Source organism: Falco cherrug, chromosome 9 (genome assembly GCF_023634085.1).
Source record: "Falco cherrug isolate bFalChe1 chromosome 9, bFalChe1.pri, whole genome shotgun sequence".
Lineage (NCBI taxonomy): Eukaryota > Metazoa > Chordata > Aves > Falconiformes > Falconidae > Falco > Falco cherrug.
This window is the reverse complement of record NC_073705.1, coordinates 8,423,492-8,443,794: the sequence shown is the minus strand read 5'-3', so window position 1 is coordinate 8,443,794 and position 20,303 is coordinate 8,423,492. Positions and strand designations below refer to the sequence as shown.

Here is a 20,303-nt window from a genome sequence, read left to right as displayed (position 1 = left end):
CCAGCCGCAGCCAGGCCACCAGCACCTTTGCCGGGACCTGCTGAAAACTGGTGGCCAAAATGGTGTGGTCAGCGGGAGCAGGGTAGCAGTGGTCCCCGTGCCCAGCACCGGTGAGGCCACACCGTGAATCCCGCGCTCGGCTTTGGGCCCCCGGCCTCAGGAGGGACGCTGAGGGGCTGGAGGTGACCAGAGAGGGGTGGCGGGGCTGGGGCACAAGGTGATGGGGGACGGTGGGGAGTTCAACCTGGCGAGGAGGGGGCTGAGGGGGGCCCTGGTTGCTCTCTACAGCCACCTGACAGGAGGCCATGGGCAGGGGAGGTCGGTCTCTTCCCCTAGGTAACAAGCAACAGGACAAGAGGAAATGGCCTCCAGTTGCCCCAGGGGAGGTTTAGATGAGATATTAGGAAAAAATTCTTCACCGAAAGGGTGGTCAGGCATTGGAACGGGTTGCCCAGGGAGGTGGTGGAATCCCCATCCCTGGAGGTGTTTAAAAAACACTTAGGTGTGGTGCTGAGGGATGTGGTTTAGTGGTGGGCTGGGCAGTGCTGGGTTAATGGCTGGACTTGACGATCTCAAAGTCTTTTCCAACCTAAATGATTCTATGACAGTGCTGTGTTATGGGTCAGGGGAACACGCGTTGCACAGGGACTGGATGTCACTTACTGCCTGACCTTAATGTTAGGGAGAAAATCCTGCCACAGCAAAGAAATGGAAAAGCCAAAAATCACTCAGTTACAACAGAGCCTTTAATGAGCTGGGCCTATCTCTAAAAGGTGTCTTTTTCTTAATTCCACAGCAGTTCCTCGGTCAGGGTGATGTTGGCAACCTGTGGCAGCTTCCGATAGACTGAGTTCCAGAAGTCCACATACCGGGATTTCAGATTCTGCTTCACGGAGCTCTGGTTCATCTTGTTGTTAATTTCCAGGTAGTAAGTGCCCTCGTTGCTGTAGGGCGGCCAGGTAACAGGCACCTCTGAATTCCCTTTGTTGGGATCACTGAGGAAAAAGGAGGCATAGAACTTTGGTTTTATCAGAGCAGCTTGTGGATGCAGCAAGATTTGAATTATTTGACAGGGCCCCTGTCTGCTCAAGTGAGGCTTTAAGTGCGTGCAAAGAGAGAGCCTGACACTGGGCCAAGCAATAGCAATTCTGCCTGCTAGGAGCAACTTGCCAGCCTGCAGTCTCCTCCCTTGGTCCCCACTAGCATTGTCCCTGGCTGCATGCGGGGGCTTAATTCCTATCTGAACACCAGGATTCAGAAAAAAACCTCATTGTTAAGTTTAAGCAGAGTTCACAAGTTCAGAAAATGTTTCTGCTGTCCCCAGGTGTTCTTTGGATGAGGAAGACCTAGAGCAAATTCCACCATTGGGAGACATAGAGCCAGGCTCACAACAGACAGAGGACACCCAGCTTTTGGGAATTGTTCCTGAGAAGTTAATAGGCAAAAGCAGCAGGCTGAAGTGCTGCAGCAAGCCCCAAATCCATGTGGAACCAGAATCACTCACCCTGTCCTGGCAAAATTGGTCCAGTAAGCAATCATGGCTTTTGAGACAGTCCTGTGCTTGGGCAGGTAGCCCAGGGGGGTGGCGAAGGGTTTCCCAAACACATACTGCAAGTCATCAGCGTGGTCTGCCCCTACCCAGCTTGGGTAGACAGGCATTCGGGACGGCTGGGAGAACACGTAGCTATATGTCTTGGAATTCCTGGGGAGATAAAATAGATTTGCTAAGCAGCTGCGAGTGGAGAGCAGAGAAGTGGGTGCAGATTCATAACCATGCTCCAAATACCAGCAGAGCCCAAGATTCAGCCTTGGAAGGTGCTCACATGCATCTAAGAGGTGGTCTCAGAGGGAAAAAACATTCTTCGATAGATATTCTGATTCTCACCCTAACCCTCATATCATCCCAGTGCCAGGTCTCGTGGCATCAAACATTGCTAGGATGGAGTGTGAATGTTTTAGGAAGCATAAACTTGTTTTAATGGGAATGTAAACCAAATTCCTAGCATGACTCCCTTGCAGTGTTACAGAGGTAGTGTTTGTACGAGCTATGTGTAAGCATGTACTCAGTACAAAAAGCCTGCCTCCTTCAAGTTCAGCCCTCTTAACCTGCTCCTCAGCCCCTTGGGCTTGCTGTGAAAGCAGCATTTTGGCCCCCAGGCAGGCTTTGGGCTCCTGCCAGGGCTGAGCTGCTCACCGGGCATTCTGCAGGTGCAGTTTCAGTGCCCACTGTGTGGGAACCAGGAAGATGTAGTCAGTAATCAGGTCCACCACTGTCTTCTTCATAACCTCCTGGTCCGGCTTGTCACCCCACGGTTGCGTGTAGAGAGTGTATGTTGCATTGGCTCCAGTCTGGCCCCTGTCCACAGTAAGTCCTTTGATCAAATTATAGACCTCGTCCCTGAAAAGACAAGTAGTATCAACTAATTACAGACCAGCAGCTCCAAGTAGGGCAGGGCTCATAGAAAAGGATCCCAGCCCCCATCGATGTTTACATCCAGCCCTGCAGTTAGCAAAGGTTTGGTGGGGTAAAAGCCAGTGATTTCATTCCAGGTCTTAGATGGAGGGCATGTGCTTCCCAGCTTTCTCAGCAGAGCAGCTTGGGGCCAAATTGGCCACCAGTTCCTTTCATTCCTGGAGGAGTCTGATGGGATGGGCACCCAGCATGTACCTGCTCTGGACAGAGAGCATCAGGGCTGCCAAGCCTGTGGCTGGTGCTGTGTTCAGGAGCACCTTAAAGGTATATGGGGAGGCTTCCCCAGTAGGTAGTGCTTTTTCTTGAAGGCTCTGGATCTGGCAACATATGCCCTAGGCACCCTGGCTTGGAGTGACACCCTCTTTTGAAAGTGAGTTCCCTGTCCACTCAGGTCAAAGTCCTCAGAGTTTAGGAGCTACCTTAAAAGAGAAGATTCTTCCTGTTAGGAGTTTTAAGAGCATCCTTTACTTACGCAGTGATTTTCACTAGCGGGCGGTTGATAGCAGGTAAATCAATGCCAGCAAAGATATGTCCATCCATGTTGTTGACCCCAGCGATGTAGTCAATGTCAGCAGCATTGGCAAAGAGCTTCTCTGGCATGTCTGGGAGGAAGTCTCCATCGATGACAGGCGTGAGGGCGAGTGTGTGAACCAGGGGAGCTGCGGCAGAAGAAAAAATTGGAGTCCATTAGGAGCTGAGAAAAGACAGATGTGTGGTCTGGCATATCCTGTGATCAAAGAACTATAGAAAGAATAGGCCAAGGTGAATGAGAGCTTGGGCGGTGACTTCAGCATGGGCAGAATGTCACCCAGAAGCAGGGTGACCACAGGTTCACATTCAGTAAAACTCGTGCCTGTAGGAGGGGGAGAAGAACAAGACATGTGCCAGCCAAGTACCAGCAGGTAACATCAAAAATTCCTCTCCTCCACCCAGTGCCTTCCTAAAAAGCACAGCCAAAGGTAGGGATGAGCAGAACTTCCCCTCCCCATCCCATCTGGCTGTGCTCACTCATTGCCAGGACAGCCAGCTTTGGTTAGTGCAGCTGCACAGCAGTGGCTTGGCCACTCTGGGTCCTGAGCAAGGCTAAACGTTGGGGCTATTTACTAGGAGCATGAGGAAAGCAAGCAGAGGAGAGTCTTCTTGGGAAAGAAATGCTCACAGGCAGCAAGAGCAGAAGCTTTCCCTAGCTGGTGTGAGAGTGCTACACTCCACCCAGTGACTCAAATGAAAATAGCAGCATTGTGGTCAATTATTTTTTTGCTTGTAAGCTGTGTTCTGCAATTGCTCTTGCTGCTTTCACAGAATAGAAAGCCCAGACAGTTGCTTTGGAGCCAAGGCATGGCCCTTGGATAATTCCTTTGCCTCTACTGCCACGGCGTGATGGACAGTGTTCATTCAGCACAGTGTGCACCTGCCTGTGGAAGGGTGGCTGCACCATCTGTCATTATTGTCCCCTTTCTGAAGGACACAGGCACTGCTTCAGCATTCCTAGCAATGGCCTCAGTGTCCCACCAAAGGCACGGTGAGCCCTGGGTGGGTGATGGAGCACAGCAAGGGCCAGGGGACTTACAGGGCAAGTTGATCAGCTCCAGGTGGTAGGCCAGCGTCACAGCTTTAGGGTCAGAAATGCGCAGGCAGTTGGCCAAGATAGTGGTGTTGTCTGTGGGGCAGCCCACCTTTTCTCCAATCTGCAGGAGGAGAGAGAGAGAGAGAAACCTCCTAGCGTTACCTTCCAAAGCCAGGCTTTGTTACCAGCTGCACAGAGGCAGAGGAGTGGTTGGTTTTAAAGCATCATGTTTCCACAGCTGTTGGGCAGCATGGCTCCTGCTGAATCCCTTGCTAGTTATGCTTTTCTCTAGGGAATCACTTTTTTGGTTTTTCCATTCCCTCAGGCAAGACTTTCACGTTACCTTTTTAGCCCAGGCGAGTGGGTCCCTCTGGATGGCCCAGCTGCAGAGACCGACACCACTCTGGCTGATGGCCCTCTTGAACAGGCCCTTGTTCTTTGGAGTCAATGTCTGTGGTGCAGAATAGAAACAAGAGGGTTTCAGGTGCAAACTCCTGAAGAGACCACTGCCCGCCAGACCTGGCCAATCACCCCAAATCTTGTGCACCAGGCCCAGGGAAGCTGCCAGCTCTCGTGCTGTTTACCAGTTTCAGCAGTTAAAGTTAAAAGGTGATATGGTGAGAGAAGGAGCAGAGTAGGGGGGCATGGCAAGTAAATGCTGTTTAATCAGAGGTCCCAAGAGCGAGGACACCTGCCTGAAGCTGTGGGACTGATTAAACTGAAGGAGCAGCTCAAAGCCAAGAGGCTGAGTGTTGCGGTCCCTGGGCAGAAGAGGATGTCAACCAGGCAGTGTGTATGGGAGAAAGCAGCAGAGCGCCAAGGGGACCATCTCTCCCATTTAGAGAGAAGTGGCTCTGGTGGGGTCCAACAAGAACAACACACCTGCAGGGAGACACTGACGGCACCAGCTGATTCCCCAAAGATGGTGATGTTATCTGGGTCACCCCCAAAGGCCTTGATATTCCTCTTCACCCAGGCAATAGCCATGTGCTGATCCTTCAGCCCGTAGTTCCCTGAATGACAGAGAGCACCCTCCATTGAGCAAGGGCACAGCAAAGCTGATGAGGACCTGTAACAGTCCCCTGAAGAGGGAACAGCTATGGTACCTGGCAAGTTTGCGTCTCCAGTGCTCAGGAAGCCCAGGGGTCCCAGGCGATAGTTGATGGTTACCACAATGACGTTGCCCCGCACAGCAATCTCCTCGCCATCATAAAGGTAGTTATTGAGGAAGTTGGCTCCCTGACTCCCTCCTACAAGGAAGGCACCGCCGTAGATCCAGACCATGACTGGCAAGTTGGTAGAGACTGGGAGATGAGGAAGAAAAGCAGCGTGAGCCACAGCATAGCTAGAAGATGCTTCCCATCCATCCCCATACCCACTTGCTGAGCATCCCTCCACCTGGGCATGAGCAGACATGATACTTTGCAATAGCCTATGGCCAAGAAAGTCAACACCCTGTAGAAGAGGCTGAAACTCCCAACAGGCTGCAGTTGAGGGACATTGACTGACATTTCCCACCTTTCCCTCTCAAAGTCAGTGCTCCTGCAGTTGCCCACTGCGGGAGTGTAGCTGCTGGGAGGTACTCCAGAGCAATTTGTCCACAAAAGGCAGCTGAGAATCTCCTCTCCAGGTCTCAGCCAAGCACATACTGTGTCTTTTCCCTTGAGGAATCCAGATGTTCAGATAGAGACAGTCCTCACTCCCACGGACATCAGTTTGTGTAAGTGTCATCTGCATGCAGCGATTTTTGAATTTTTTTGTCTGCAGTGTTCCTGAGAGGAGAGAGGGAAGACAGCAGGTCCTAGTTAGAGGCATCAACTCCATCCTGTGGTTGCAAACTGACTGTCCGTTCATCCATCCTCTCCTCTGTGAGTCCAGCACAGAGGCAGCAAAGCCTCCCCAGCCCCTGAGACCAGTTTGAGGGAGTGGCAAAGTGGGACCCTTTTGCATGTGAATTAGCTCCAGACAGCTAAAGCATGGGGAGGGGAGGTGCAGGTGCCCTGCTTTGGTTTTGTTACTTCATGTGATTAATTGAATTGCTTGGGAACACTTAGACACAGACTGTCATACCCACCATGAGACTAAGCTTTTTCTTGGTGCTGCTTAGTAGATGAAAGCAGGCAGCAACATCTCTGGCTTGTCGATAATGGACTAAAGAGAGAGAAGTGAAAATAAAACCCCAAACCAAAGGCATTCAAAAGCTGGATCTTACCATCCCAGCCAGGATGAGGTTGAGGGTCTTCCAGAGTCCTTGGAGGGGCAGCGAAGGGGATACCTCTGAAGATGTCGATGTAGTCCCCAAAGAGCCCCAGTTTTTTATTCTCACCTTCCACAAAACCTCCTTCGGTGAGCACCACACCCAGCTACACATGGCACCATTGAGAACAGAAAAATCCATTGCAGAGTTTGTCATGCTTCTGTCTTCCCATGTTGCCAGCACCCACACCTTGCCCTGGCCAGTCCCCAGATGGACCCACTCGCAGCCCAGCTTCCCCAGCCAGCCCTTTGGAACCTTATGGAAAGGCCCCAGGTAGCTGCCGCTGGAGATGTGCCCCTGCAGATGTCTGCAGGCTGCCCTTCGGAGCAGATAGGCAGCAGCAATTCCCCTGCGCTCCCAAAGGTGAATGGCAGAAGGTGAGGACCTTCAGGTGTAAACCAGGCCAGACCTGACACAGAACTGTGCACAAACTTTTGGAAAAACGTTGTTGAGAGCCTTTGCCATGTTTAGGGCAGGAAAACACCCTGTCTCGGCTGTCACAGTCTGCAGGCCCTTTCATGGGCTCCAGACCAGAGGTGGCAGCAGCTTGCTCATTCAGGCATGAACAGCAAAATGCCTTGCAAGGCTGTAAGAAATGCTTTTGTACTTACAGTTGCAGCCCATGCTACCCCGAGGTAGGAGCACAAGGCAAAGCACAGGATCTCCCAGCGAGCCATGGTGAGTGCACACCTGAAGACCAAGTCCCCAGATGGAGGGATATATATAGAGCTAGGAGTGCAGCTGTGCGTCAATGCCATGACCCAGTCTTGGCTCTTGCATAAACCAGAGGAGCCTCTACACACCTGTCCTTCAGTAGGCTGAGGCCAAACCATGGCTTAAGGTAAGACTGGCGTCACAGTGTGAGAGCCCTGCAGATGTTGCTTTTGTGGGCTGGACGCCAAACCTAAGGAAATCTCTCAGTCTAACAGAACTTCAGAGAACATAAAAAAATCCTGAAGTTATGGAAAGCCTCACATAAGTGCAGGAGGCTGAAATCAACGTTAAGCCAAGCATTAGAGCATATCATCGGCAACTACTGAGAAACCTTGCACGCGTAACACTAGGGAATGCACAAGACTCAGAAAACGCCAGCAGATCTTTAATGTCTCTTTAATGGGTGCTGACAATCCAGCCAGCGATGGCAGACTAATGAGTGGCCAACCACTGTGGACCTGAAGTTCTGCCCCATTGCCCGCTTCCTTCCGTCCTTGCTAACTGCTGGGGAGGTCAAAACAGAGCTGAGAAGTGTGCCAGCTAGTGAGGACAGCAGAAGGGAATTACTCTGTTCTGTTATCTTCATCCTGCAGAAGAGAATTATTCACTGCCAAAAAGTGTCTTTTGCTGATGGCTTTATTTCCAACATCGCCACTGAGGGTCAATGCTGAAGTCATGGCACAGTATTTTCACTCCCCTTAGCTGAGCAGAAGGGCAGCACCTGCCTTAGGGACTCCGGTGACACTGCAGTGCTCCCCCAGCACCTCCTCAGGCACCTCTTCTGTTGTCCACATGGCCACCAACCCAGCCAAAGTGCACTTCTCACCCATGGAGAGATCTGGGAATGCAGCTCCTCCTCCATTCCGGTGTGCTGCCTGCTGGTCTGGATTCTGGGCTCGCTCTTGCGAGTTTGCTGCAGGGCTTGTTGGCCAGCAAGTGTGAAAATGTGGGCAATGCCTCGCAAACACCCACAGTGACGGCCATCAGCAGGCACTGCCGTCAGTGTAGAGAGACCGTGGTCGTCTTAGTACAAGTTCTGCTTTCCCACATCCTGGGCATGGTCGCTGAACCCACAGCTGTCATGGAACGAGAGCAGAGACGATTCTGCCCAACAGCAGCGAGACGGCTCACGGAGTTCACACATAGTCCAGAATCTCTGTCTCCATTTCATTTTCACTCCCATCAGAAGGCCTGAAGTCCTCTTCCTCCTCCTCTTCATCATCCTCCTCCTCTGCAGACTCATATGCCAGCTGCTCTTTGCCACCTTCACTGCTTATTTAACCAAAGAAAGCCCTTCTACTGGTACAACGTACCTTGCTTCTTGACATTGATGGGCAGACTGTAGTTATACGTGCTGTGCTTTGCTTTCACGGGCATGTCGTTAGGGGCATAACCTAGACGTGAAAAAAAACAACCAATAATGAGCTGAAGATGAGCAGAATATCCCTTGTTCTGTAACAGAAGTGCTGGGCTGGTGTGTGTAAGGCAGGCTGATCCTTGGGGTATGGTGACTTTAGCAAAGTAGGGAGAGGAGAAAATCAACAAAATCCTTTAACTTGGAAAGAGGGAGATGCGACCTGATGTTAACGACTGGATGCCGGCTCTGTCTTTGACTTATGAGATAACCTCAGAAGGTCCTTTCCCCCCACTTTCCCTCTGCAAAATCAGGGCATGGGAATCATCTGTCCCAAAGCCTGAAACCTAGCATCCTGCACAAGATTTAGAGAACCAGGAACACCCAGCTGATGCACCCTTGCTCTGCCTCTCAGCAGCCTCAGACAGGCACAAGGGCAGATGTACAGACTTACCATGTAACAGGCCAAATACGGCAACAGAAGTTTCAGCTTGTCCGGGTGGACACTGATATTGGCTTTTACTGCATTCCGAGACCAGACGGGACGGACTTCAAAGAGCTGAAATAATACAGAAACAACCATGGAATTGAACACAGTGGTCTCAGTGGCATCTGATGAGACTTGTTATGTTGGTCAGACTTCGGATTTGCCCATCGTTATCCTCAGAAAAGCAGACAATGTCCATCTAGCAGCCAGTCTACTCTCTAAAAGGGCTGGAGAGCTCTGCACAAGGCACATTGCAAAATTCATTTTCAGAACATGGCCAACTCTAAGGAATAAAATTTCAGAGCTGTGGGTAGCATTTCAGATACATGCCACTCACTCACTTTCCTGACGTGACATTGTCATGCCTTGACAAAGTTTTATCCCACCCATCATTTCAAGGGGAGCTGCAGCTGTTCAGGACACCAAATATTCCTGTATCCCTGGCAGAATTTGCCAGTACAGCCCTTCTTGTCTGATAGATTAGAGAACAGAAAAAGCAAATGTGTATTTTTGCTAAGGGCACAAAGGACAGCTGATATTGAACGGGAGTGGAACCCAAAGGCCTGGATGTGGGTCCCTGGCATAATTACACAGGCTCATATCTCACTTGTTAACAAGGTTAAACTGGAAACCCCGTCCCAGAACCTTCAGAGAAGCCAGCAGTATTTAAAACCACAACAATTTCTGGTGAGGTCTGTATGCCACAGTATAGTGCTCAGGTCAGGAATAAGGCACGTACCTTTCTCAGTTCTTCCTCCACCTTTCTATCCACAGGATTGGTACACATTTTCTTCCAGGTCTGTACAGCAGCATCCAGTGGTTTAGTTGGGATTTCTTCATCATCAAAGTTCACAAAGATTGCGTTGTGCGGGCGACGGGCCCTGCTGAGGCCAATCAGGTTCTCACCAGACACCTGGGGGTTGTTGTAGCCCTCCCTAAGAAACAGGGAAAGGATCGGGTTTGCTTTCTGCCCCCAGCACACACAGACTTGGGGCCTTCACGGGAACATGCAAAAACAAAGTTTGTGCTCCAGGTTTTGGAAGAGAAGGGACTCAGCTGGGTGAGTTTAACTTTGGGCCCACCTCCCTATCACATAGTGGTGGTACCAGGAAAGAATCTCATGACACCAGTGAAGAAAGAAAATTGAAATTTAACCCCCCCCTGCAAAGCTACATCCATCTGCACAATGACAGAGGTCCCCTGCACTCTGGCAGGAAACCCTCAGGCAGTTGACTCTTAACCCCTGTGAAATGCCTCTGCATTTGCTCCACTGTCATTACTGCCGCTCAGTAGGGTACATGGGCAAGGCAAGATGGAAATGCAGTTAAGATAATTATTTTTTTTTAAGTGCCGATGAAGGACTACAGTGAGAAAATGAAAGATGTTTCTTGTGGGAGATTTCACAGACTGTTCTCCTGGCAAAACCAACCAGGGGCCAAAAGGGAACAGGTCCAGTGAGCGCGATCACAGGAACATTTGGCATTGACTCCTGCACACTCTCCCCTCGGCTCCATCCCACTGGAAGCAGGCAAAAAGCCGGGCTCACTGCATCCCATGCCGCCTGTAGTGTGCTGGGGGAGGCAGGCATCTTCATCAAATCACCAGGTCCCCTCACTTGGCAGGTCCTGAGGTGGACTTTTGCTAAAGCTTCTGCTGTCCAGGCAGTTTCTCAAGTGTGCCTGCCTCCATTGTATCAAATCAAGAGGGATAAAACAGAACAAGGCAGCAGCTTAAACAGGTGAAAGTCTCCATCCCATTTCCCACCCCAGCAACCTACTTCCCCCATCCCTGAGCTCCCCCTTTTCCGTGGGTACCCTGCGCACAGCAGCTGGGGTGTGCAGGGCAGCTCCAGCACTGCTGAGCGCTGCTCCCACCACCACCACCATGAGGTCCTTGAGGTAGGGTTGGGGGCATCTGTGTGTGTGTGTATGTTTGCATGTTAGTGTCACAGCCACTGCTGTTCCTCCTGCTTGTCCCAGCAGGGTGGGCAGTGGGAGCACTCATTCTGTGAGAACTCCAGGGTGGGGCAGAACCGTCAGCTTTAAATACCCAGCAGCCCTGAGCCAGTCTCCCTTCCCGAAGTGTGAGCCTGGCTTAGGAATTGTGGGGGGTTTTTGGGGTTTTTTTGTTTTAATATATATTTGCTGGTTTTAGCCTGTAGGGTGCAGTAGTACCACGTTTTCATAGAATCATAGAACACCAGGTTGGAAGGGATCTCAAGGATCATCTGGTTCAACCCTTCTTGGCAAATTCAGGGTCTCGACAAGATGGCCCAGCACCCTGTCCTGCTGAATCTTAAAAGCATCCAGTGTCAGGGAATCCACCACTTCTCTGGGGAGACTATTCCAGTCGCTGATTGCTCTCATTGTGAAAAATGTTCGTCTTGTGTCTAATCGGAATCTCCCCAGGAGTAACTTGTACCCATCACTCCTCCTCTTTTCCATGTGACTCATTGTAAAAAGGGAGTCTCCATCTTCTTTGTAGCCACGCTTTAAATACTGCAACATGGTGATAAGGTCTCCCCTTTTCTACCTTCAAAAATGTAATTCGGTTGGCTCTGACACTTGAGCTTTCAGAGCACACCTGATTATTGTTAGACTTGGGAGGAAACCCCCAAACCTGTGAAAGCAGGTGGCAGTACAGGGAGATGCTTTAAAAGGAGACAGCCCTGGCATTGCTTGCACATGTTTTATATAGCATTATCTTCCTGTGTGAGTGGGGGAGAAGGGTCTGTGGCTTGTGCTGTGGTTGCTTCTTTTGTGTCTCCTAGGGAAGAGCAGCAGGTACTGTAAGTATGTACACCAAAACCTTGATCCCCCCAGGAGCCCTCAGAAAGGGGGCAAGGAAATTTTGTGAGCTCAAAGTTGTTGGTGGGGTGAGTGCATAAGTATTCACAGAAAATACACAAACCCATAGCAAGGTAAGTCAGTCCTGCTTAGTTCACTTTAGTGTCAAAAACATTAATTTCTGTGCTGGATAGTGAGGTAAAACAGGAAGAGTGTGAAAGCAATATGAGACCAAAGTTGGCTTCAGTTTATCCATCCACGATGCGTGTGCACACAGTTCCTGAGCTCCTCTTCCTTCTATACTTGCTTTCTGTGTTGCAGTTCATCTAGTGGAAGGCTGCATCTCTGCCTCAGTTATCAGAGGACCCAGTGGGCTGACAGGTTCCACAGACATGATGTGAACTCTCCATAAATTCCAGACACTCCTATTTTCATTAGGGTTTTCACGGCATTCTTGGAAGCATTGGGGTCTGACTGGAGTGTCAGGGCTGAATGCCATTAGGGGAAATATTACACCTCCTAGCCAAGGTCTGGCTGAAGTTTCTTCTTTACTTTCTATCCTATAGACTGTGTATCATGAGCTGTTAAGCTGATACTGTGTTTTACCTCAGAAGCTGTTACAGCAGGAAACAAAATTTTTACAGAAAAGAGCTGTAATATATAAATATGATACAGTGGCCAAAACTGTCAGAAGTTAAAACAATTTTTCTAACCACTCTCTGCTGTGCCTTAGATACCAAATTACTTGCAGAACGTTTTTTTCCAGGAATAGTGATGTTCAAAGCGCCAGACAATGGATTTCCAAACTATTGAAAGTCTTTGTTATGGAAAGCAGAAACTCCTGCTGAAAATAGTTTGCTTAGTGGAACTTTGCTGCAGTGTAAGCTGGAATGGACTATTCTGTTCTCATCTATACCAGTAAAAATCCATATCAGCCCTCTGCAATGCCCAGATAGCAGAGGGCAGAATATACTTCATTTCCTTCCACATTATGTTCTCTTTCATTTGTAGTGTTTCACAGTGTAAAGAATCCAAATTACAACACTATTTTTTCACATCCCCTTCAAAAAAAAAAAAAGTCTTCCCAGGCCTTTCAGTCCTTGAACCAGTCGACTTTACCAGCTTCTATCTCCCTCCTTTGAGCTGCAGTTTTTCCCCGCTCATTTTTGTAATCTGACATTGTGATTTGTTCACTTGCATGCTTGTTTTTATCCACGAAGAAGATTTGCTGAATCATTGGGGAGGAGGCAAGGGCTCTAGAGGCAGCTGGTGGTCAGTGATAAAACCATGGCCACATCTAGTCTTCAGGGTTTGCAGATGACAGTCCTTCAGTTGAAGGTCTGAGTCACATTCCCTTCTGAGCTAAGATTGCTGTGGACTTTGGGATTGAGGAAGTGGTGCCCCAAAAATATACATTACTGATCCTGACAACCACAAGGCTTGTGTTGTATCTCCTGCAAAATTATAATGATGCTGTGAGAAAACTTGCAGGCTAGGGGCTAAATCCTGCTGACTGTTGTGTGTTGTGCCCTCTTCAGTGGGAACACATAGTTAAGAAAATAGGAATTTGTCTTGCAATAGGTCATGGTATGTAGTGGTTTCTTCTAGACTTGCAGTAGCAAGGAACAGTGTGAGTAAAGATATGACGGGGCTCCAAGATGGTCATCTACCTTTTTTTTTTTTTTTTGAGAGAACGCACCAAATTCCACTGGTACAACTTATGCAGCTGTTTCTATAACAACAGGGCTTAATTTTGCCCACTGCCTAATGACTGAAATAAGAGCTGGGAGCTAAAACGCCTTGGTTCATTTCTTAGGTCGTTTACTTGCTCTCTGTATGACCTTGAGTTACTTTCTCCCTGGCTCTTGGTTTCCTTGTGAAACAGGGATAAGGTGTTCCCATCTTTGTGGAGCATTTTGAAATCTTTAGGTAGTACACGCTATTCAAATGCCAAGTATCATTTAGTATTTCTAAATGCAGTGTTGTGGGACTATAGAGCAGGTGCACAGACATGGCTCTCTGACTTTCTAGCTAATTGTTTCCTTAAGTTCCAGTTAAGATAGGAAACCTCAGCTGTCCTGTGTGCATTCTCTGAAACCATAAGGCCTTCTGCTCTGCCTTTAATGTAAGGCACTAAAAATTAGTTTTGTGCATATCTTTGTAAGTATCTTGAAGAACTCAGAAATAAAATCTTACAGTGGTACCTGATACTCTTCTGAAGAACAGAGTTTTACTTGGGATGTCCTGCTTAGATATACTGCAAGGAGGTAAGATGGAGAGTTGGTTAACAAACAAAACTGGAAGTCCAGGTGACCTGAGTTCCATTTCTAGTTGTCCTACTCAAATTTGGGCAAACATTTTAAAATGAAGAATGCAGGCTGGCAGATCACAATGCAGAGACCTCGCTTTGATGCTTTGTGTGTTTTCACAGTGCCACCCCAGTGTGAGGTTACTGTGCACGTGCAGCAATTCTACCTAGCTCTCATCTGTTGATCTCAAAGCAAGTCTGTGTTATTATCCTCACTTTGCAAATGGGAAAACCTCAGACATAGGGAGGGATAGTGACTGGCTCAGATCAGCTGACAATGTCAAAGCCAGGAATACACTCCTTTGAGTTTTGAGTCTCATATTTAGGGTTATCCATGATGTATGATGTGAGAAGATGCAACTGCAGTTTCTGGACTCTTTTCTAGGTGCTGTCACAGCTGGGTGTCCACTGAGCCTGACTGATTTGCAGTCAAGCTGCTACAGGCTGGATCTAAATAAGGAGCTAGTGCAGGGATGTCTGACTGACACACTGGTTCACCATGTCCACACTCTCAGGATGGGGCCCTTTCAAGAACAGGAATGCTCCATCATCTCTGACTTCCCCTTCCCCAACTGAGACAAGAGATAACTTCTATTTTATAAAGAGAAGAAACCAGTGGGCTTGACCACTGCCAAAAATCCCACCAAAGCTCCTAATACAGGAGGGCCTGGGATGTAAGATTAAGTCCCATTGCTTTAAAATTATTCAAGAGGAAGGCAGAATCAATGGGGTAGGGTTTTTTTAACTCCTCATTCTTCATGAGGAAGCCATGAACCTCAGAGTTGTGTTGGCCAGCACTGAATGTAGCTGTTGTACTTGGGACTTGCCTAGGAGCCCTTGATGCACAGAGGAATTTAACGGCTTAGAGCTTGCTCATGGCCTGGAGAACAGTAGATTATGGGTTGGAGCAGAAACAGCTGTGAGAAACTTGGCCTGAGAGTAGTGCAGAAACCACAGGGGTGTGACGCATGTAGCGCTAGATGTCTACAGATACTAGGCTCCCTTTTTCTTCAGGGAGAGAAGGAGGTGTGTTGAAGGCATGACTTCTGTCCTATTTTACATATGTGCTTTAGGAGGAGCTAAATTGCTTCCTAGGGTTGTTACCAGAAAGGGAGCCCCTGAGTGACTAGCTTACACTGGAGGTATCCTGGCCTACGTTGTTGCTGCAGGTTTCCCACCTCATATCACCTGCAGGGCTTGGGACAGCACTTGCAGCCAAACATGAACACATCCTCCCAGCACAGGGTCAGGGTTTGTACTGGGGCCAGCTCTCAGTAAAATCCTCTCATACGGACAGGACCCAAGGCACCAGCTTGAACCCAGCCAAAGACCCAGAAGTGGGTGAGATGCAGGATGGCATCTGCCCAGATGCACTAAATGAGCAGCGACCTGCTCACAGTGTGGTCTGACAGACCCAAGAAACCCTGCGTGTTGAAACAGCTGGTCTGATGGTGGTTCTGTCCTGCATGGCCCATCCTCAGCAGGGAAACCAAGCAGGGGATGTGCCATGTGGGAATCTCTTATTACCCTCCCTGTCATGGCTGAGGTTTCTGGACAGAGAGCTTGCACAGGTCCAAGGGAGCTCATCCAAATGTAGGAGAGTCTCTCTGCTGTCAGCTGCATTGACCTGGTTATTGCTGCCCTAGGAGCAGGTCTGAAGGGGTGTTTGCTGGCCCATACTCTTGCAGCTCAGAAGGGAATGGTCAGGTTTTTCCTCTTCTATTCTCTCAGTGATTTTTTTAATATTTTTCAGAAACAGTAAAGGGAAAACAAGGCAATTATCTGTACACCAAAATTTAGTGACTAATGTTATTCTGAAGTGCTAAAGTCCCCTCCCAAACCTAGGGAAGGTAGTGGGGGGGAGAAGTGCTGCTTTGGGCACCGAACAGGAGCAGCTTGCTCAGTAAGCATCTGAGTTGCTTGCTGTAAATCTGACTCTCCCTGCTGAGCAATGTTCCTAAGAAAACCTACCCTGTGCATCCTCTCAGGCCCCTGTGTTCACATTTGCAACTCTCATGCTGCACTTACCAGGGTTATTTGCATGGATGGGGGCTCCGTGTTGATGCCTGGGTGGCAGAAGCGAAGGGCTGACAGGCCTTTCCTGCCAATCTGTCTGTTGTTCAGATGAAGTGGTTGGAAAGTGCTCGCTCTCCAGTTCCCTCTTGGGCTCAGGCACTCTGATAAGGCACTGGCTCTGCTATCTTGCCCTGGGAGCTGTTCCTCCTCCCTAACAGGCCCACTTTGCTGGCTGACAGTTAGCAGCCGGCAGTGCTTGATAAACTTATCAGACCAAAGCTGAGCCCAGTGCACACTCAGCTCCTCCCCAGCCTCAGATTTCCCCATTCCTGGGGACTCTGCTCTCTGCCTGCCTTGCTGCCTGCTATGGTGAACACAATCACCCTTGGGCCAGCAGGTCAAAATCGGCCCCAGGACCAGATTGAAAAATGCTTTAATTGAAGCAACACCTTTAAAATGAGGGTGTGAAGTGGGATGTTTGTAGCATCCGTATCCAGCTCTGTTCCTCTGCCTGGAATATTATTCATCAGTGGAAATGCTGCTCATGTCTGGCTTATCCTCTCCATGTTTCTGCTCACCCTGTTTCTCCACCCATTTGGCAGTGTCGTGGTTTTAATGTTGGGGTCTGGCTGTGCATGCTTGGAGGATTTCTTTCGAAGTCAGTTATGAAATGAGGTTGCTTTGGTGAATTAAGTTTCTATTGCTTGTTATTAGTATCGCAGTAGCACTTAGGCGTCCCAGCCGAGATCAAGGCTCCATTGTGTGAGGTGCTGCATGGAGCAGATAAGGAGGGGCAGTCCCATTCTGGGCTATTTTACCGTTGAAATAAACAAGTGAAGGGGAGATGGGGAATTATTATCCTCTTCTCACAAATGGGGTGAAGCTTTCTGTGAGCTTCACAGTGTGCTGAACAACTTCAGAAATCCAGCAATTGTCTTGCCTGAGGTCATGCAGGAAACGTGGCAGATCTCAAGTCTCAGCTCGGGGTTGCAGCCTTAAGATCAGTGTGTGTCTGTGGTGACTGTTAGTTGTAAGACGGTGGGTGAGGAACTCTGCAGGGATCTGTTTTTTCTTAGGTCTCATCCAGCACAGAGGCAACCAACTGATTTAACAATCCTTGAATAATTTTGGCGTGGCTGTTCTGGGTTGTCTGCTTTGTGTGGATGTGCTGTTCCAGTGGAAAAGTAGAAAAACATCTCTGCTTTGAGGGCGGAATAAGTGATAAAAAAGTTGTTTGTGGTGTCCTTTTTTAATTCTGTAGCAGCTTTGGAGGTCAAGTTCCCTGTCTGTTCCCAGGTTAGGCCCTTAATGGCAGGCAGGAATGTTTGCCCTACACAGGGAAACACATCTATGAATCTTTTCCTGGGAGTTTATCTAATGCCTCCAGGTTTCCCCTTGTGTGCTGTGCTGATGGGCTGGAACTAACCTGCTGGTGTGTCCCCATCACCTATGACTGCATGGCCCTGGGGGAATGACCTGCTGTGAGGACAAGGGACTCTGCTCTTATCTTTTTTTCACTGAAAATGCTTTTTTGTGGGGTCTAGGGTGGAAGCAACTGGACTCAGCACATTTTTTTATTATTTTTGTTTTCCTCAATACAGCCTGTACTGAACTGGAACCTAAATTTTCCCTGTTCTTCCTCTCAGTTCTGGTTAGGCCTTCCCTAACCATTGCCAACACAATGTGAAAACTTCAGGGTTTGGCCCTCCCTAGGATTCTGCTCTGTAGAGGTTAATACAACCTGAAGATAAGCTCCAGTGGAATGCTGCGCTAGCTGGGAACACACCGCTGCTTCCTGCAGGTGTCCTGTGGCTCTCTTCTCATTAGGAAGAGAAAGATGCATCCCGTGTCCAAACTTAAATCCACCCTTGCTCATAGTATTTCTGAACTGCTGCTCTCGGTGCCTGAAGGCTGTCTGGAAGACACAGAGGCACCTCTCTCTCCACCTGACAGATGCCCGGGGTTACTGCTTTGCATGTGCCTCATTTGCTAAACAAAACAGCCCAGAGACCAGGATTTTCTTTCCCCAGCAATAAAGGGAAGAAGGCATGAAGAGGACTGGGGAAGTGCAGAATACAGGGCAGGCTCGGAGAGAGGCAAGAACAATCAGCTCTTTCTTCAGCCACAAAGATTAGTTGAGATTTTGCTTTTTGTTATCAGTTTCCTTGATTGACTGACCAGAATGTTTTTGATGCAAGGGAAGATGGTGGGAAAGGGGTTGTTTTCAGAGCAGTCAGAACTGGGGAGGATTTGTATGTTTGGAGAGCAAGGCCAGGTGTGTTTGGAGTTTGTGCCAGCCAAGGCCTGATCCTGACAGGTGCTGAGCATCTTTGGGTACCCGTTGTGTGAATTCAGTAGTTCCAGGGATCCAGAAATCCCTTTGCTGGCTCCATGCAGCAGGCCAGCCTGTGGCTGGTACCATGTTGGGAGCGGAAGGCTCTCCCCCAGCCTGGTGTGGCAAGGTTTGGGTAATGCCGGATCTGCTTCCTTCCTCACTCCTTCTCCTGCATTTCCAGAGCTTCAGGGGCTGCAGATGAAAGCCCAGGGAACCACGCAGAGTGCTGCCGTTTGCTCCGCAGCGCAGCCAGGCTGGGTCCCTCCATCCTGTTCCTCAGGAGACAGCTCTCCCTGAGCAGCGATTGCAGCCAGCAAGGGGCTGTGGGGCTCTGCCTCATTTTTCCACTGGGCTGCTGGTATCTGTAGTCCTAAGGGAAGGACAGGGCTCAGGCAGTGTTACCCTATGATCTGAAACCAGCACCTTACTCAAGAGGAAGAAACTGTAGTGCCTTAATGGAAAACTCTGCAAATTAATTCCCTCTTTAATCCTCCCTTCTCAGGTCACCTCCTGACTCCGGCTGTACTGGCTCACTGGCCTTTGCCAGCTGGCCTCCATCCACAGCCCGTGTTTCTGGAGATAGGCTCCCAGTGCCTGTGGGAGTGGGTCAGCCTGGCCCCCCTCAGCTGCCGTGCCCACAGACACGTTTCCCTGGGCACAGCTCTGCCACAGCACGGTCCCTAAGGCCACCCCAGTGTGTTGCTCTACTCACTGCCCACGCACCTAAAGCAGCCTGTGCATCTCCTGGGGACGTGCTCACCTGGCTCCTCACAAATATTAGGGTAAGGGTGACACTTCAGTGAGAGCGTGTGACTGCTCTTCAGTAATCTCTGGGCTCAGTAACTGCAGTAATGGTGAAAGCATCTGCCTGCCCTAGAGTCCTGGGGAAGTAGGACAGGACCGGGGTGATCTGTGCTTTTGTTAGGAGGGAGAAGCAGGCTGTAAAAGCACAGGTTTAGGACAGAAAGACCCCAGCTGCGTATTGAAGGCTATACCTCCTCTGTACCACGGAAATCAAAGATAGGAATGGAAATCTCATGGATGCAATAGCTCTTGTTTAGCAGGCTCAGAAGAACCAGCTGTCTGATTTGGTTTTATGAGTGGTTTTACAGGCACTTTTGCCACTGTGCCAATCGGTGTGTGCTAGCACTTCCCTCCAGAATGGCCAGAATTGGGGAGCTTTGGATGAGTCAGGCACACCTGCTGGCTCCAGGACAGACAGGGAAGTCTCTGCCAGTGTGCCCCTGTGTTTTGGGGCTGGAGGGTGTTTGCTCCTGAGCAGTTCACATGCTGACACGCTCTTTAAATATTTCTGCTTGCAGATTTGTGGAGGACAAGGGGAATAACAAACATGGTTTGCATTTTTGGCAACAGTTTTAATGAGCTGAAATGACTTTACCTTGAGTAAGGCTTGTGCATGTGTACATGGTGAGTGTTCACACATATGTGTGCCTGGTGTCATGGTCAGGACCTGAGGACCAGTTCCCTAAACCCAGTTCTGTCACAGGTTGTACACCTCCCCTGGAGGCTCTGCCCTGCCCAGGTTCTGGCATGACTCAGGAAAGGACAGCAGAGTCTTAGCAGGGTCTTTGATAGCACCGTTGTCTGGGTACACAATCCCGTGTCATCTGAGGCAGTTGTAGCTGCACAGCTCTCTTGCTCTGGAGAGCTGACTTGCTGCTTGTGTGTGGCTCTGCACCGATCTCTGGAGATGAATGCCCCCGATCCCAGGCTCTGAGCATTGTTCATGGCTGTTCTGTAGCCAGTAGCCCCCTGCTCCCCGAATTGGACTTCATGTCTAAGTCTGGGAGCTCTGCTCCTGATGGGAGCCCTGTTCTGCATGTGAATTTCCATCTTTATTTCCACCTGGGCCGTATGGGACAATGCTGTAATCTTTCCCTTCTTTTCCCCTCCATCCCCAGTACCTGCATCTCCAGAGCCATGTATAAGCCTTTCTTGAAATGGATATTTTTGACTTGAAATGCACTGTGTTAGCCCAGTTACCC

The 20,303-nt window shown here is 49.4% G+C and overlaps 1 protein-coding gene across 5 annotated transcripts; it reads right to left on the bottom strand.

The window, feature by feature from the left end:
- Window positions 1–733: 733 nt before the first annotated feature.
- CEL (carboxyl ester lipase) lies at window positions 734–19,526 on the bottom strand. 5 transcript variants are annotated; one of them, XM_027809589.2, is made up of 15 exons: window positions 15,975–19,526; window positions 10,282–10,535; window positions 9,592–9,787; window positions 8,820–8,924; window positions 6,909–8,405; window positions 6,253–6,403; window positions 5,690–5,812; window positions 5,147–5,344; window positions 4,923–5,053; window positions 4,384–4,491; window positions 4,044–4,161; window positions 2,946–3,132; window positions 2,195–2,398; window positions 1,505–1,702; window positions 734–995 (listed from the first exon to the last, which is right to left on the bottom strand). In XM_027809589.2, exons 5-15 carry the CDS (start codon window positions 7,128–7,130, stop codon window positions 785–787), a joined length of 1,851 nt encoding a protein of 616 aa, XP_027665390.2. In that variant the 5' UTR covers window positions 7,131–8,405; window positions 8,820–8,924; window positions 9,592–9,787; window positions 10,282–10,535; window positions 15,975–19,526; the 3' UTR covers window positions 734–784. The 5 variants fall into 5 exon arrangements, with proteins under 5 accessions (XP_027665390.2, XP_027665389.2, XP_005442224.3 ...); XM_027809588.2 differs by having other exon boundaries at window positions 10,282–10,531; XM_005442167.4 differs by lacking the exon at window positions 10,282–10,535.
- Window positions 19,527–20,303: the final 777 nt, after the last annotated feature.

Coding starts and splice junctions, on each gene's coding strand:
- CEL (XM_027809589.2), bottom strand. CDS start 7,130: ATGGTTTGGCCTCAGCCTACTGAAGGACAGGTGTGTAGAGGCTCCTCT. Junction 5,345..5,689: donor TCCTCAAGGGAAAAGACACA/GTATGTGCTTGG, acceptor CTCATCTCCCAG/TCTCTACCAACTTGCCAGTC. Junction 4,492..4,922: donor CCGTCAGTGTCTCCCTGCAG/GTGTGTTGTTCT, acceptor TCTGCACCACAG/ACATTGACTCCAAAGAACAA.